Below are 16,535 nucleotides of genomic sequence, written 5' to 3'. Positions count from 1 at the left end.
CTCTAGTGACTAGTTATATACAAGAGAGCCTTCTATTCTAGACTCGTGAATGCGCACGACATCCCCCATGTTTGTGTCCATGATGGTGTCCCCGATGACCGGGCTTCTGGCCGGCTTTAGTAGGACGCGGGGTCGACTGGGGGTCTGCAGAAGCTGCAGGGGTGCTCGTGCCTGGAGAAGAGGGGGAAGGAGTACTGCTAGCGGCACTCGTAGACGCGGCCGCTGCCGAAGCTGACTTTCCGCCAGAGGATACCGCAGGACTCGAACCAGGCGTACTCTGCGGTAGCTTCGAGGCCGCTTTACCGGACGACGGCGGAGCAGTCGGCGTGCTCGCTTCAGAACTTACAGCCGCGACATCCGACTCATCCAAGCGATGCAGCAACGATCCCCAGCCGAGTCCATCATAGTGACCTGACCCCTCACCCCAGGACCCTGCGCCCCCTTCTGCGCCGCCATAATAGTTCAGAGACTCGTTGAGGAACTTTGTCGTCCAGGGTGCGTCCATCCCCTTGATCACCACGTAGTGGTTATACAGCAGCTCCCAGGTCGGCCGCATCGCGCCGCGAGACGCACTGCTGATTTCCGTGAAGCTGACGATGCCGTTGGAATAGGGCACGAAGGGGACGTCGTGGCCTAGGTTATACCGCGCCCAGTACTCAGTCCTAAGATCATCAGTTGAAGTGCAAGTGGAAAAAGGTACTGGGACTACTACTAACCCGCTCAGAATACGACTATCATTCAACGCAAACAGATCCTCGCCCTGGTTCCAGGCCTGCTGTCCAACTACGGCCAGTAACTGGATATCCAGCGCCGAATGGCCCTGATCGCGACCTGCCTCCTGGCCCTGGCCTAGCGGCGTTCCCGTGCCCGGTTCCTCCACAATATCCGTGATGGCATTATGGATCGCGCCGGTTCCATCCCCCTGTTTGAAATACTCCACCGCAAAGTCCCATACCGTCTGGTTGTCTGTCAAGACACCCATTGCCATGGCAGAAGCGATATTGCACAGCTCCCAGTTCGCAAAGAAGTGGAGGATGTTATGCTGCGAGGGCTCTTCATGGCGCAACCACTTGTAGTGCATTGGAATAAAAATCTTATTAGCCATATCGATCACAGACGGAAGAACCTTCGTCGCGAACGGCTCGTAGTCCCGGAGCAGCTCGGCGGCGTTGGCAAGCTCGTACCCCTGCAGTCCAGCTGTCAGGTACTTGTCGTCGCCGCCGCCGAGGGCGGTTAGCGTGGTTGCCCAGGCATGGAGGATGTTGCTCGCTGCATCGGCAAAGGTAGTGTTTGAGGAGATTTTCCAGCGAAGGGCGAGATTGAATGCGGCGGCGACGTCGTGCCATAGGTCCTCTGCGTTTGCGGTGTTGCCGTCCCAGTCGCCACGGTAGACAACGCTGGCTGGTGAAGGGGTGTAGCTGGCGTCGGAGAAACGCAGACGGGTCAGGACGTTCCAGGAGGTGATCCATGGGTCTGCGTTTGCTTTGATCTTTTTCTGTGCGCGGGTGATGTCGCTGTCCGTGACGAGGAGGCCGGGGTGGACGAAGCTGGAGGCAAGAGGGAGCAAGGCAATAAGGAACGACAGATTAAGATGCATTTTGGTATAATGAAATGAATGACAATAGTAGGAAAAGATAAGAACCAGCTATACAACGAACAGAAGTTGTACAAAAGAGTGTGATTGAAGTGAAAAGAGGTCAACTGGAAATGAGCGTAACGCCAGCCAAGTCTTTGGGATGTATGTGATTTATTACCCTGGAGTAGATAGACGCCGACAAATGAACCGAGTGGATTTAATTAATTATAGTTTACTCTCATACAAGCTATTCAGGAGCATGCGTCAATCATCAACACGTGGGGAGATGAGCAAGGATATATCCAAATCAACCTGAAACACGGCTCCCGTTTCAACACGGCCCATTTGGAACTGGATCTAGGGTTATGGGGATTCCGCATCTAAGAAGCATCTGAGCGGGATCTCAGGGTCGAACTGTCGGAGATGAACCGAAGCTATTCTCACTAGATGGAACTTAGACTGGCCCTAGCTTCCCATCCCGTTCCCATAGTTAGCCCTAGCCCGTAAACCACCGTCTATATACTTACTAGGCCCACTCAGTGTTGCAAGGACCTCATCGAGATTATTGCATTTAAACTAAACGAGTCTGTGATACTCTCTATAACAACTTAAGGTTGTGGTGTAATATCCACATATAAAAGAGAGTATTAAGAACATAGCATACTCCGTACACACTGTTCTTAAACAGACACTAAAGTCTTACAACGTAAAGTATGGATCAAGGATGCAATATACAAGGAATTATAAGTACTTTAATGAATTTTGATGCTGAGTTGCTAGTGAGTGAGAAGTCTTATAGAAAGCATATCATAGCCTAACAATTAGTCATACTAGTAGTCATTAATCAAGTAAGTGCATCTTGATAATAAGAGACCCAGAAATCATTAAAGCTTATCTTCTCACAACAGACCCTTAGAAAATCCTGCAGCCCCTTTTCAATAACATAGCTAATTTGTCACCCAGCCTAGAGAAACTTAGTCTTCCTGATGAACCTAATAAAACAAAGGAGAAAGATTCATTATGAAAATTTTAGCACTTATTACATATAAGTAGTGGACGGTGGTGGAGGCTTGCAGTGTGCTTGGGCTTGGTCTTGTTGGTGGCTGCCGGAAGAATACTAAGGCGCGAGCGACCAGGCTCCCTAAGACAAGACGATGTTCCTGAACGACAGGTTCTCTGGCTCCAGCATCCCTTAATTGCTCAGACGTCCGCTATCCCACAGATACTTTGCTAGTAGAATCTGGTAGTCCAGAGCACTGTTCTTTTGTGATCATAAAGGAACCAGGCAGATTACTCAGGTATGAAATCAATTTGTATGGAACATCTGGTCTGCGAACATACTCAGAATGCCGTCTCAGGCAGCTTTATAACAAAAACCCATTGCATCTTAATCAGATCAGAAAGACAGAAAGCCCAATGCATCAAACATCGCTCCCGCATTTGCGTGACGGAGAGGGAAAACCAAGGTTGGGAAAAAAACCTCGCCGGAGCAGTACAAAAGACAAAACAAATCAACGCAATTCACGGAGGCTGTCCATCAATGCCTCCTGCAATTGAGTAGCCTCCACCCGGCGCTTACTGATCCTAGGTGACTCGGCAGCCAAGCGGACAAGATCATCATCTGAAAAGCTGCTGACAGTCATCGGATTGAACACAGTTGGAAGGTTCGTGAGAATATGTCTCTCAACCACTTGGCGACAGACATTGTCGACAAAAGTTTTCATAGCAACCTAGCATATTGTCAGTGTACGTGGTCCTAATATCCCATGGAAAGAGCGAACCTTGTAGTAGGCTTCCAAGTCAATTTGCGCCTCGCAGCATGCCCGCTCTTCCATATTAACGATGATGTGATGGCTCTGGAGAGACGCCACCAGCCGACTGATCTCATCAGACGAGTTGCTTACGTGAAAGCGACCATTCCAGTCTTCGGTAATTGCGTTATTGAGCGACGTGCCAAGATCTTGCCTCGAACGGTTGTTACGCGCCCTTTGGACATTGTCCGTATAATAATGGTTGTATGTGATAGGACAACCAGCCTCGTCATCTAGCAACTTGCTCAGTTCACGGAAGGCGTCCTCCGCATTGCCATCCAATTTTGCGGTGATAATTGGGGAAATGGTTTCCCGTGCATTAGTATCTTTTATCACAAATGCAGACGCAGACTGAATAAACCGAGACACCAGATCTGTGATCGCATTGACATGGTCGCGAGCAATATCACCCCAGCGAGATGACTGCTCGTGAAATAGTTCACTGAGCAAGGCATGATTATAATTGCCGGGCAGCTCTCGGCCACGGGTGCGGTCATATATCTGCAGCGGTTAGCTTCCTGTCATTGGGACATGCCTATGGCCTCACCTTCTTGATCCACGCCGACATTTGCTCTTTGGTCACCAAGACCTGGCCGGTCTCCGTATCCGTCTCTTCTTGATGCTCAGCCGAAACAACTTTGCGTTTCTGTCCATGTTGCCTCATGTAGTTGGCAAACCTTGCATTCTCCGCGTGGATTGCGGCCCTAAGACGGTGACAGTCGCTCTCATCATCGATTTCATGGAAAAAGCCGTCTCGGTTACCATATATCCCTTCAACTCCAGACTTCACGAGATTCTGGAAGTCTGTCGCGACGCGAGTGAGGTACATACGTATCTGCGCAGGCGAAGTGCGCGGAGTCCCGAGGTCCATGAGTTCCTTGTTGATCGCATTCAACAGCTGAGCCACATCTTTTCGAACCTTCGGTAACTCGCGTTCAATATGTCGATCAAGGAGGTCTTGCATGAAGCTTCGAAGATTGTCTATGCCGACACGTGAAGGATCGAGTCCAAGCTTGTTCCAAGGTGGATGCGCGAAAAATTCCGCCTCCATCTTCCGACGCTCAGCCATAGTCACGCCCTTCTCCAAATCACTCGGCCGAGGATTCTTGACAAGGAAGAACCCAAGTTTCAGTTTCGTCCTGTCAGCATTGTTGGCCAGTTTTGCAATACGTCCTTCGGTGCCGTCATTGATGAGATCAGGTTTGGTAATTATCCCAACAGTGCGGAACCCATCCTTGTCGAAACGACGAGCACGTTGGATGATACTCTGTGTATCCACATCGCTGCCGGGAGCGCTTCGCTCGAAATATGAGCTTTGTGAAACACCTTCTGCTTTCTACAGACGCTATCGCACTTGATCAAATTGGACGAACGAAAATTGCATGCTATGCGAAGTGTCGGGCGTTGCGCCATCGCAAATATGCAAAGCTCCTTTTGCAGCCGCAAGGAAGTGGTCTTACCAGCCTCGCCATCCCCTATGAGATCAAGGGTCAAGATTGGTCTATCATTTCCGATCTCCTTCTCACTCCCACCATTGAGTACTTGGCTATTGATAGATACTACTGTGCACTGGCGATGGTCGGCGCCAGCTATCCTCAAGGATCGATCATCCCTGCTGTGAGTGTCGTTCGGCCTGTGATTCTTCCCATTTTCAAGAGGGAATGTCTAACTCTAGCGGGATAAGTTTCCAAATCTCAAAGCTCTCACAATTTACAAACCAGACGGTGGTCCGGAGATCTATGAGCTTTGCCAAATGCTTCGATGTTGCGATTTGCAGTTCTTCCACCTTGAGGAAACGGCTCATAGCCGTGTTGATCGCATGAGCCGATCCGACCTTGCGGAAATCCTGTTGTGCCTTCGACAACACCAAAATCTGGAGACGTTGGCGCTGTTCATCCCTCATTGTTCTCCACCCTTGGAGTCAACAAGAGTAGAGGAGCAGGTAAACCCATGGCCGAGGTTGAAGGCATTGTACCTTGCAAAGCGGCCCCAAGAGTGGCTAGAGATATTGCCAACGTTGAACGAGCTTCAAATCTTCAACCTGCAAGACCTCGGATCCGGGCACCCCACTATCCAGACTGTACTTGGGAACCTTGCCAAGTGCAGAAATCTACGGGCCATCGACCTTGATATCCGTGACTTTGACAATGTAGAAGCACTCCTTGATATCGCGCGCGGCTGCCCGCTTTTACAGAAGTTTCGTGTGAAGGACGTACGCTTGAGTGGCGAACCTCGTCTGGGAGAAGACCTGTTGTTCGATCTGCTGCGTGCCCTGCCTCAACTAGAGTTCCTTGCTCTTGATGCGAAATTCGAGATGGATAGTGAAAAGCTTCGAGAGCTTATCCATCACTGCCCGCGACTGGTCGTGCTTGACCTGCGTTATACTCAATTACGCCTCTCTCTCCACACAATGATAGGTCTGCATCCATTCCGGCAGTTAGAGACCATGATCTTTGCACAAATATGCTTCAAGGATCTACCACGCTTGCAAAGTGATGCCATCCTCACCATTGCAACATTGTGGCGCAGGATATTCCCAAGGCTGCGAGATGTGCGATGTCATTCGGACCCTCCGTATAGGTTGGAGGATGATTGGAGCGAGGAATCAGAAGCAGATAATGACAGTATGAGTGATGATGATGATGACACGTCACTCTCGTCAATCAGCGACTTCGTGGCCAACGCCGACGGCCAGAGGTGTGAACAGTATGCTTTACGAAGGAAACTCTGGAGAGTCCTTGGTTATGGGAAAGACCTGGATATTCACCTTAGGATCGTGTATACGTGGCAGACCAATCTGGAGATCAAGACGCTTGGCTGGCCTGTGGTGCCTTTGGCAGCGTTTTCCGATCCAGACGCACACTCCACGACTGCTAGATCTGTCGGCAACTAAGGTTGTCCTGCGCATGACACGAATATACAGAAGGAATAGCTAGACTAAAGTCCTGGATTGTAAATCCTCTTATACCACCTAAGATTTAGTACATACGGCAAGGCTAGGACGGTGATATACCATTCTAGGCCTACAAGCTTCATATCCTGTCACCACAGTAAGTGGGTCTTCGCTCTCAGAGCAAGACTACTTCGCCCTTGCCCAACCGAACGCTCACGATCGCCGACGAAGAACGTACACTTGAAGATCTTGGATTAGGATCCAGGCGAACCGTGTGATGATCCTTCCACTTTCCGAAAGCTCTCTCAAATAGGTTATATATATTTACGAAAAGTACGCCTGCGGCCTGCCAAGCCTCTATTATAAGATCCATATAATTAACAGGCGATTGCTATATAATCATAAGTAGTAAATGATTAAGTATCGCTAAACTTATCTAGCATAGCTGGCATCTACCTATCCTAATATTCTGCAGTCTATCTAGGATGACTCTGGATGAGCATGTGCCCAGAATAAGTTTAACTATAGTACTCGTATAGAAAGGCATAGTCTTTGCACCCTAAAGAAATGCCTAAAACTAAGATACTGATAGAGTTTATCTTGTTAGCATCTGATAAAGGGTTAGGATAAAACATTTGAATTCCTCATTGCATAAAAACCTAAGATGAAGGAAGGGGTACCATTAAATGGCCCTTGAGAGCGTATATCAAAAGTTCTGTAGAATTTACTGGTACAACGATTGATTATATTATGTAAGTAGAAGGCGGAATATATGTTTAAGAGCTGCCAAGGATTACCAGTACTCAATCGGATACCCGAATACCCGCACTTCTCACTGAGCTGCGACCACCTATTAGCCACAACCCGGTACACAACATGAGTCCTACACCGAGTGTGCAGAGCAGACGACCTACGCGATCTTCGCTGGCTTGTCTTCCTTGCCGTTCCCGCCATACGAAATGCGACGGCAAACGTCCGTGTTGCGCCCGCTGCACTGATGCTGGCAAGCAGTGCTGCTATGCTCCCTCACGTCGCGGCGGGCTGGACCGCGCAGCGCTGGCAGAGCGTCGCAAAAGACTCGCTGCGACAGCTGGCGCTGGAGGCACTCCATCTGTCGGCGACTCAAGTTCACAACGATTCACAACGATTGGACAGGTCCACGAACGTGCTGTCCAACCCGCTGAGGTCGACTTGTCCCAGGACTCGGCCCTGCTCGATACTACCATGAGTAGTACTGGCGCATCAAACATTCCATTGATAGTAGCGAGTCCAGCTCCCATTATTAGCATCGAGGACGATGCGCTGGTCGATGCTTACTATAAGAACTTTCATAAATGTCATCCCTTCATTTTACCGCGGAAGCACCTCGCAAAAATGTACCAAGACCTGGAAAGACAGCCCAGGTTCACGCCACTCATTGCAGTTCTACGCTTAATCGGGGATATTTATACCTCAAAAGGTTGGTCATTACCGCTGCAGGAGTACACAGAAACCTGCTTTGCACAAGTGGCCCCATCCGACCCAATCATGGTCCAATGTCGCCTTCTATATTCTATGGCTCTCTTCTGGTACGACTATAAGGCCGATGCCAAAAGGGAAATGGACAGTGCAACCAAGCTTGCTATTGATCTCCAAATGTTTCGCCAAGAGTTCGCAGCGTCGCAGGGAGCCGATGACCCCGTGCTGAAGGAAAGCTGGAGGCGAACGTGGTGGATGCTGTTCATCGTAGATGCGTACTACGCCGGTACTCTGGGGACGATGAACTTGGCGGTTGTGGATATCGCTGCTACTGTCGAGCTACCCTGTGAAGAGTCGGAGTACGAGTCCGGGGTTAGTATTAGCAACATCGCGTTCTCTAACCCGGTCCCGCGTAGGTTAAAGAGCTGACTCGATCACAGAATATTCCCGAGCCCAAAACCATTGAAGAGTTCAACTGCCGCGAATTCAGCCCTGAGGGCACCAAGTTTTCCTCCTTTGCGTATCTTATCGGCGCCGTACAATGCGCAGCATCCGCAATCTCTGTGGCGCCGAAGACAGCCGTCAAAGAAGGCTCAACGCGTGTCATCCAAGCCGCCGACTGCAGTCTAGATGGATGGCGACTTCTACTACCGACGGATTACAAGCAGGTCATGACACCTACTGGGGAAATTGACGAGCTCATGTTCCAAGCTCATCTACTAATCCACGTGTAAGTACCTCCGATCTATCCTACTTGCACACTACAACGATCTCATCGACCCTTTAGCGCAACTATCGGCCTGCACCGGCCCTTTTCAACCCTCAAATTCAATGCAATAGAGGACGTTTCCAGCTGTGCCCGAGAACCACCCCTGGATACCCCTACCCCAGATCTTGTCAATGTACACACCGTCCGAGTCCTGCGGTCTGCAGAGGCACAGATCCGCCTCCTTGCCCTACCCGTGCAGGAATTCTGCCACACCCCTTTTACCACCTGCATGGTGAGCGAGGGAACCCTAGCGCTGCTTTCGGCCTGCAAATTCCTGTTTAAGGGGAAAGATCTCGCAATCGCAAGAGATCAGATCCGGATGACGATCGGGTGTCTCAAGGTCCTTGGCGAGGTATGGCCGAGAACAGCGAGAAATGTTCGCGAGCTACAGACGATTGGTCAGTATGTGCTTGGGGTTGGGTCTAGGGTGGAAAGCAATAGCGATGCGTCGAATTCCACCGAAGGTTTGCATGCTTTTGAAGGCGAAGGAAGTCTGAGTTCGAGTACGGATGTACTAAGCAGCGACACTGATATTCTTTCTTCTATCCGCTCTATCCAGGATCTCTGTGGATGGTATGGCCTTGGTGATCTGGCTGATCTCCCGTGGGGTATGGGCGATGGGTTGTAATATGTAATTTAATATTTAGTACTTCTACCGGTTGAATGAGTATGAATGTTATGGAAATGGTTGTGTTGAGTATCTCGGATCACTGAGGCTGTTGCCCGCGGCATCCTCTCGGTATATAATGATTGATAATGAATAAATACCCTTGCAACATGCCTTTCGCAACAGAGAAGGGCAATCTGATTTGGACTACCTTAAATATCAAGACACTCTATCATTACCATGTCTTTTTATGAGGGATCTTATTTAGCTCCCACTCATACCCGGATACCCGGGCCAGGTGAAGGCCGTGAAATACCGAAATAACACTGTAAGATATGGTTCAAAGGCAAGGGGGAACTTGATATTCCCGTAATTGGCAATGGTATTTGGCAACAGTTTTCCCGGAGACCTCCCTATCGACCAACGGTAGGCTATTAACAATAGGCTATTGCTATTGAGGGAGTTTCCCTCGCAGCAATTCCGGCGGGGGCCAAGTAGCACAATAGCGTTTATCCTGCTTAAATATTTATTTATTCTTCACTCGGCCCCCCTTGACTCTTGTAGTCCTGCTATGTCGATATGCATCACGAATACTCACTTTCGCTACTACGATCTACACTCAACCGCATTACTCAATCTACGAGAGCTCTCCCATCCCCATACACTCCTTTAATTTCCCCGCCAAATCCTTCATCTCAAACTCGTCAGAAAATGCAAGCCGTCCGCCTTCATCCCGCCCCCAACGGCTCAAAGCCCTACTCCCCCACCAACCCAGCTCCACCATCTGCCTTGAAGCTAGACAAGATCCCGATCCCCAAACCTTCCCGCCAAGGAGAAATCCTAATCAGAGTGAAAGCCACAACAGCCATCCGCGATGCACTAACATGGCCCGAAACATACGCGACCGAATTTACGATCCCGGGCAACGACTTCTCCGGGATAGTAGAAGACGTCTTCGTCGACCCGGATAGCAGCAGCACCACCACCGCCACCACCCAATTCAAACACGGCGACGAAGTCTTCGGCATGACCCATGCCGATCGAGGCTCAACATGGGCTGAATACACGATCGTGCATGAGCACGAGACCACCCGGAAGCCCGAAGCCCTGACGTGGGAGGAGGCTGCTTGTCTACCGCTCAGCGGGTTGACGGCTTATCAGGCTCTGTTTGAGCATGCGGGACTCCCCTTTCCGGGTGCCGTCGGGGCAGAAGAGATGATTGGGAAGCGGGTTTTGATTACCGGGAGTTCTGGCGGTGTGGGTATTTACCTGGTTCAGCTGGCTGCGATTGCAGGGCTGCATGTTGTGGCTGCGTCTAGCTCGACCGAGCGCAATGGGGAGTTTCTTAGGGGGCTGGGGGCTGATGAGGTGGTAGAGTACTCTGCCTTGGGCGAGAATGTGGAAGGGTCGTTTGATCTCATTGTCGATACTGTCGGGGGTGAGATCCTCCGAAGATGTTGGTCTTGGGTAGCGGGGTATGGGACATTGATATCGGTTGATTCGGCGAGTTTTGATTTTGTGAATGAACATAGGGAATGTGGGCTTAATAAGGGCAAGGAGGATGTGAGAGCTTTATTTTTCATTGTTAGGAGTGATGCTGAAGCTCTGAGGAAGTTGGCGACCTTGGTGGACTTGGGCCGGCTGAAGACGTTTGTGCTGCAAAAGTTTGAGCTATCACAGGCTCAGGAAGCGTATGAACAGGCTAGTTCAAAGGCTTCTGGCTACGGGAAGGTTGTTATTCGGATATAAGGATACCTATCGCTGAATCTTTCGATCTGGATCTAAGGCTCTCTGGTCCCTAGACCTTTAGGCGGCTCAAACCAAACAAGGACAGAAATTTACATTCAATGTCAAAGAATATAGTTTGAGTTGAGCTCTCCACGCAAAAGCAGCTAGTCATTACATGTTCTTGGACGTAAAGTGGTCTCTACCTCACCGATAGCCGTGATAATACCATGCACATCAGCCGTGTAAGGAAATGACATGCGATCAACTGTTGACTCCCCGAATACTCTACTATTCTTTATAGGTTCTATCATTCATATGCCAGCGTCTTGATTCGCCTCTTACGGGGAGAGCAGACCCGACACTGGCAGTTGGGAAGCAGATCTATAAGGAGATTGGTACAATTACCCGAGATATTCAATTCGGAGAGAAGAAATGTGATTAGATCTGTCCCTAAGCGTGTTACAGGTGGACTACATCATACGGTATACCACCGGCGGGTGCCAGTATTGATGTCTAGCAGCGACAAAATCTGTAAATTTCTTCTGAACTTCCACATGTCCAAGATATGTGATAGTAGTTACTTTCTCGTCGTTTCAATTTACCGATACTCCTCATCGATCTGGATCAGCGCTGCCAGCCCATCACGGTCATACACATCCGAGTCTAGGACCATGGCCACCAGCAGGGCGGCCGGCTCAGTCGCACTAGCGTTGTCGCTGATGCGGTGATGGCAACCCGGAGCTTCATACCAGGTGCCTCCCGCCTCGATAACCTTCATCGGGTCGTTGTTCATTTTGTTGAGCACCGTGCCGCTGAGCACATAGGCAGAGACCGAGGCGCCGCCATGCCGGTGGGGAGGGGTCGATCCGTTTGGGGGGAATTCCACACGTAACCCAACGATTGTCTTGCCGGGACAATTGACGAGCTTGTAGGCGTAGACTATGCTCAGGGTTGGCCTGGGCCGGCTGTGCAAGTTTGTTTGAGTTGATGGACATTGATGTGTGGACAGATGATGCTTACCTCGGGTCATAGGTCGGTTCTTGCATTTTGATAATTGATGATTGATGGGCTTGCAGAGGTTTTATTTTTTGGATCTTGCTTTGAACTTGTTGGTTTCTCGGTCGATATTGAGTCAACAGGCGGGCGATATTTATACCTTGCTGGCTGGGTATTCTGACTACGTCAGTCTAGAATGTTTATCGGGTGCCTAAACTTGAAATTCTAAATACGGATATCCGATCATATGAGCGCGATTCATGGCCCATATGCGTTTTTGTTCATTGTCTACTATGTTTAATCTTCCATGGCCGAATGTGGATCGTTCAGGGATCGCGGATCGGGCATGCGGGTTAAGTTCGGGTACCCGACAGGAATGGATAGCCTATCCGGGTACTAACTACTAAGTGAAGCCCGAACAACCGTCAATCAGCTCACTCCAACCGTGAAACGGATGCGTGAAGGATGAGCTCACATACTGAAAGCTCCGCGAAGGGCTTCTCTATCGGAAAGGGCACCTATACATCCCTGATGATTATTACATGATCCTTGCGAAGCTGCATAAGGATCCGTTTGCAGGGCACCTCGCGGAGAGAAGGACCCCAAAGCTTGTGAGCAGGAGGTTCCGGTGGCCAGACCTCAAACATTCGTCCGCGAATACTGTCAAGCTTGCGGCGTGTGTCAGGGCTCGCAAGGATTCTTAGCTAGCCACTCGCGGGAGTATTTGACGCCCTTTTTGTTCTGGTGGACCGATTCAGCAAGTTACCCACTTCATACCCGTTCAGAAAACCATTCGCGGGGGCATTTAGCACTGCTACTTCTCCGCGAAGTCTTTCGACATCACGGCGTCCCTGAGAAGATCATTTCTGCTCGGGGTGCGGTCTTCGCGAAAGGTTTCTAGGCGGATATGATGCTCTATCTCCTGATTCGCAAGAGGCTAAGCACAGCCTACCGCCCCCAAACTGATGATCAGACTGAACGGTCTAATAGTGTGCTAGAGCAGTACTTGCGACCATATATGAATTTTAGACAAGAAGACTGGGTTGACTATCTTCCACTCGCAGAGGGGAGAGCTGTGCCCTGTTTGGACTAATTCTCAAGCAGCCATACCAAAAAAGAAGAAAACAGATTTCTGCCGAAATTCGTATGACCTGGTGGTTATCCTACCAAGAGTCTACCTTGAAGCTTGATATTCACAAGGGCACTTGGGATGGTTTAATCAATCCGAATCCCCTATTCGCAACGGACACACTGCAAAGCTATGCACCGAGACCATGGTCTTTGTAAACTCACGCCTATCCTATAGTGTTATCATTTGTCTTTTTGATCGTATTCCCAAGTCTATTACGTAGACTCTGCCAGCAAGTGATCCTGTGAATAGTTCCGATATATCCAAGCCTCTTGATAGACCTCGAATGATCGCCGAGCAGCTGATAGAACAGAGTACAGCGATCCTGCAGTTCTACCTTCTGAACGCGGCAAAGGCCTTGTATTGGTAGGAAGATAAAGTGAACACTAAGAGCAGATGACAAGAAACGAACCATTGTTCTGCCGGGGCGTAATGTTGCTGCTCACAGTGCAAAATAAGGTTCCATGGTACCAGCCGCCTTATTGCAGTTTACCATGAAACAGGCTCAGATCTCCGTTTGCATCTGTCATTTGCAAAGAATGAAGTAATATCACAATGTCGCAAGCCTTTTTATTGTTTCCTCTACTTATAGAAGTGGGGGAAGCCCGGCTCTTACTCAAGGTCGTATTTTCCGTGCTCAACACAACTCTATCTTCTTTATATAGTGTTACACTATCCTAGGCACTGTAAACAAAATCTAACCACAAAGGCCATGGCTTTTAGTCTTTTATCCTCGATAGCTTTCCTAATGACAGCAACCATAGCCACAGCAAACCCAACTGTGACCATCTCATCCGGCATTGTGGTAGGAACTACAGTTACGCCAGTTAATCAACCAAGCGCTACTGCAGTAGTAAATGCTTTCTTGGGTATTCCATTTGCAAAATCCCCACCAGAGAGATTCTCCCCTCCCGAAGAGCCGGAGCCATGGTCAACTCCGTTACAGGCACAGCGCCTGGCACCATCATGTCCTCAACAAAATATCACAGGTTAGCTCTCTTAAATCATAGAGGAAATGTACGGTCTGCTAAAAAATAGTAAATGATTCAGTCGACAGCCTGAGCTTGGAACGTCAACTGGCGCTTCCAGTAGCTGGAGATATTCAACAGAGCGAGGACTGTTTGTACTTAAATGTATATGCACCACAAAACGCGTCTTCATCAAACCTAACAGAAGTCATGTTCTGGATTCATGGGGTAAGTCGTCTGTACCAGTGATTGCAGTCTTCGCCGTAGTCTAAGCTATTCTTAAGGGAGACCTGATTAGCGGCTCTGCGTCTCAGTCTTTGTATACTGACTCGCCACTACCAATTACTGAGGACGTCGTCCTTGTTATCCCCAATTACCGTTTAAGCAGTATGTCGCATACCCCAGTCTCCCCTTATAGCATTGAAGGACTGATCAGGCCCGACAGTGTTTGGCTTCTCAAACTCCCCGGAGATTCCTTTGGGGCAGCAAAACTCCGGGTTCCTCGACCAACGGCTTGCTCTCAATTGGACTCAAAAGAATATCCGACAGTTTGGTGGTGATCCAAGCAAGGTCACAGTATTTAGCGAGTCCGCTGGCGGCTGGTCGGCAAAGCAGCTTCTTGCTATACCGCCTTCGCCGCTCCCATTTCAAGCAGCAATTATCGAATCCGAGGCACTTGAACTGCCCGGAAATGGAACTGCAAACTACCAGAATGTTTCGCAATATTTCAATTGCACTGGTATCGATTGCCTTCGGAACGTTTCGATGAACAGCATTCAAGACTACATCTCGAAGAATAATCTGTTTTTTAAACCCATTGCCGACAATGCGACTTCTGTCTCAGATATAAGAACCAGCATCAACAATGGCACATTTGCTAACGTATCAATGATCATTGGGACAAACAAGAATGAATTAAGCAAATTGGTCTACCTTATCTCTGGCGGTGGCACTTTCAATGTGAACCAAACCTTGGACAGGATATGCGCCGCACTCCACCTACAGACGCCTACCTGTAACTTTTTTATCGGACAGCTTCAGAATTTGGTGGGTCATAACTTGACCTGGCCAGACATTAGCCGGTATGATCATTCTTCATTTTTCACTCTGAAAAGGAAAGGAAAGGACAAAGGTTAATACCAGCGAATAGCATTGTTACAGATACAGTCTTCACCTGTCCTGCAGGGGCCATCGCCAACTACACAAGTGGACATAGTCGCAAGGTCTGGCGATACCGTTACTCAGCTTCTTTGAATAATACAGGAACATTTCCTGGAGAAGGCGCGGTTCATGCATCTGAGGTACCGATCGTATTCGGTACCTATGCAACCGAGAATGCAACAAACCAGGAAGTCGCCCTCAGCAAGTATATGCAGCAGGCATGGGCCAGCTTTGCGAAGAACCCAAACCGTGGGCCCGGATGGCCCCAGATAGGGACGAATGGAGGTCTTGAACTGGCTGATATTGGTAGCGGCAATAGTTCTGGGGAGAACAACATCACATTTTGGGAGGCGGACAGTTACTGTGGCACTCTTCTTGGGTATGCTGAACTACTGGGATTTGCATGGTAAATGTGTTATTTCTCAAGCCAACCTTCACTAAGGTCAGTTGCAGTTAGAAATATGGTGTCTTTGTTTTTCGTTGACATAATTATGATATGACTGGAGGGTTGTATGTCAAGGCAACAGGCGTCTAATCTGAAGGCATTTCAAATCCTCATCTTTGAACATTCGCAATGGACCACACTCCACGACTGCTGGATGTGGTCGGTAACTGGTGCAGCCTACATGGGCAAATATAAAAGAATAGCTAGCTAAAGCTTAGGGTTGTATATTCTAATATAACGCCTAGACCTTAGTGCATACCGCATAGCTAGGATGGTCAATACTGTGGCCACCCCTGAAAAAAGCCACTGCCTATTCCCTGGAGAAAGTTCATTGCTCTCTCATGCTTTGGATTCCAGAATTTTTTACCATATCAGACATGATACACCACCCGGATTAACATTTCTTACTGCTTGCAGTGAAGAAGGCATCGGATCCTCGGGAACCGATTTAACTAAACAGGTCACTGGAGTGCTATTAGGGCTCATCACTAATTCACTCATCACTTACAAAACTTCCACAGTTTGTTTTGAACATTGACCCCATTGTTTATATAGTAGATTAGAATGCACATTAGAAGGATCAGACCGATAACTCCTGTAGTAAGGTAACTACTTCTGATTAAGAGCTCTTATGTAGAGCCCGTATCAATTATGCGCTATTGAGCTCGCTTACTACTACAACTAAATATAGACCTTCAGACACTGAAGGCATATTTATAAGCCCAGGCCAATCTATCGATTGGGGAAACAGACACCTGATTTGATCTGGGTACACTGCTTATCACCGGATTCAAACACAGAGCATAATACTCTTTATCTATATAAAAGGTGAAATATCTGGTTCGTCAGCAAAATTTGGGGTGTCAGGATGGTGGCTAGATGATATCCCCGCACGTCCCCGGCCCCACCCCACTAAATAAGCTTATTTTAGCTTATTCATGGGTCAGATAGCTACAATTCCCCGATCTGATGGTACAAATGTTACGCCTAGTTC

At 48.8% G+C, this 16,535-nt stretch overlaps 7 protein-coding genes across 7 annotated transcripts; 4 read left to right on the top strand and 3 right to left on the bottom strand.

Annotated features, from left to right (window-relative positions):
• Positions 1-37: 37 nt before the first annotated feature.
• ALT_1458 (uncharacterized protein) lies at positions 38-1,597 on the bottom strand (the record flags this gene model as incomplete). The annotated part of the gene is made up of 2 exons (XM_033562236.2): positions 38-662; positions 717-1,597. 2 exons carry the CDS (start codon positions 1,595-1,597, stop codon positions 38-40), a joined length of 1,506 nt encoding a protein of 501 aa, XP_033418127.2.
• A 1,490-nt stretch (positions 1,598-3,087) lies between these two features.
• On the bottom strand, positions 3,088-4,859 carry ALT_1457 (putative dynamin GTPase; the record flags this gene model as incomplete). Its single annotated transcript, XM_033562237.2, has 4 exons — positions 3,088-3,306; positions 3,358-3,888; positions 3,935-4,723; positions 4,848-4,859. The coding sequence occupies 4 exons, from the start codon at positions 4,857-4,859 to the stop codon at positions 3,088-3,090; spliced, it is 1,551 nt and encodes a 516-aa protein (XP_033418128.2).
• A 281-nt stretch (positions 4,860-5,140) lies between these two features.
• ALT_1456 (uncharacterized protein) lies at positions 5,141-6,280 on the top strand (the record flags this gene model as incomplete). Its single annotated transcript, XM_089599171.1, has 1 exon — positions 5,141-6,280. The coding sequence occupies one exon, from the start codon at positions 5,141-5,143 to the stop codon at positions 6,278-6,280; it is 1,140 nt and encodes a 379-aa protein (XP_089456317.1).
• Positions 6,281-7,156: 876 nt separating this feature from the next.
• On the top strand, positions 7,157-9,135 carry ALT_1455 (uncharacterized protein; the record flags this gene model as incomplete). The annotated part of the gene is made up of 3 exons (XM_033562240.2): positions 7,157-8,110; positions 8,179-8,468; positions 8,526-9,135. The coding sequence occupies 3 exons, from the start codon at positions 7,157-7,159 to the stop codon at positions 9,133-9,135; spliced, it is 1,854 nt and encodes a 617-aa protein (XP_033418131.2).
• A 690-nt stretch (positions 9,136-9,825) lies between these two features.
• ALT_1454 (NADP-dependent oxidoreductase) lies at positions 9,826-10,863 on the top strand (the record flags this gene model as incomplete). The annotated part of the gene is made up of 1 exon (XM_033562241.2): positions 9,826-10,863. One exon carries the CDS (start codon positions 9,826-9,828, stop codon positions 10,861-10,863), a length of 1,038 nt encoding a protein of 345 aa, XP_033418132.2.
• Positions 10,864-11,440: 577 nt separating this feature from the next.
• Positions 11,441-11,888, bottom strand: ALT_1453 (cupin domain-containing protein; the record flags this gene model as incomplete). The annotated part of the gene is made up of 2 exons (XM_033562242.2): positions 11,441-11,807; positions 11,863-11,888. The coding sequence occupies 2 exons, from the start codon at positions 11,886-11,888 to the stop codon at positions 11,441-11,443; spliced, it is 393 nt and encodes a 130-aa protein (XP_033418133.2).
• Positions 11,889-14,145: 2,257 nt separating this feature from the next.
• ALT_1452 (para-nitrobenzyl esterase) lies at positions 14,146-15,506 on the top strand (the record flags this gene model as incomplete). The annotated part of the gene is made up of 4 exons (XM_033562243.2): positions 14,146-14,163; positions 14,220-14,322; positions 14,381-15,017; positions 15,086-15,506. 4 exons carry the CDS (start codon positions 14,146-14,148, stop codon positions 15,504-15,506), a joined length of 1,179 nt encoding a protein of 392 aa, XP_033418134.2.
• Positions 15,507-16,535: the final 1,029 nt, after the last annotated feature.

Source organism: Aspergillus lentulus (genome assembly GCF_001445615.1).
Source record: "Aspergillus lentulus DNA, contig: Alt04, strain: IFM 54703, whole genome shotgun sequence".
Lineage (NCBI taxonomy): Eukaryota > Fungi > Ascomycota > Eurotiomycetes > Eurotiales > Aspergillaceae > Aspergillus > Aspergillus lentulus.
This window is presented reverse-complemented; position numbering and strand designations above follow the sequence as displayed.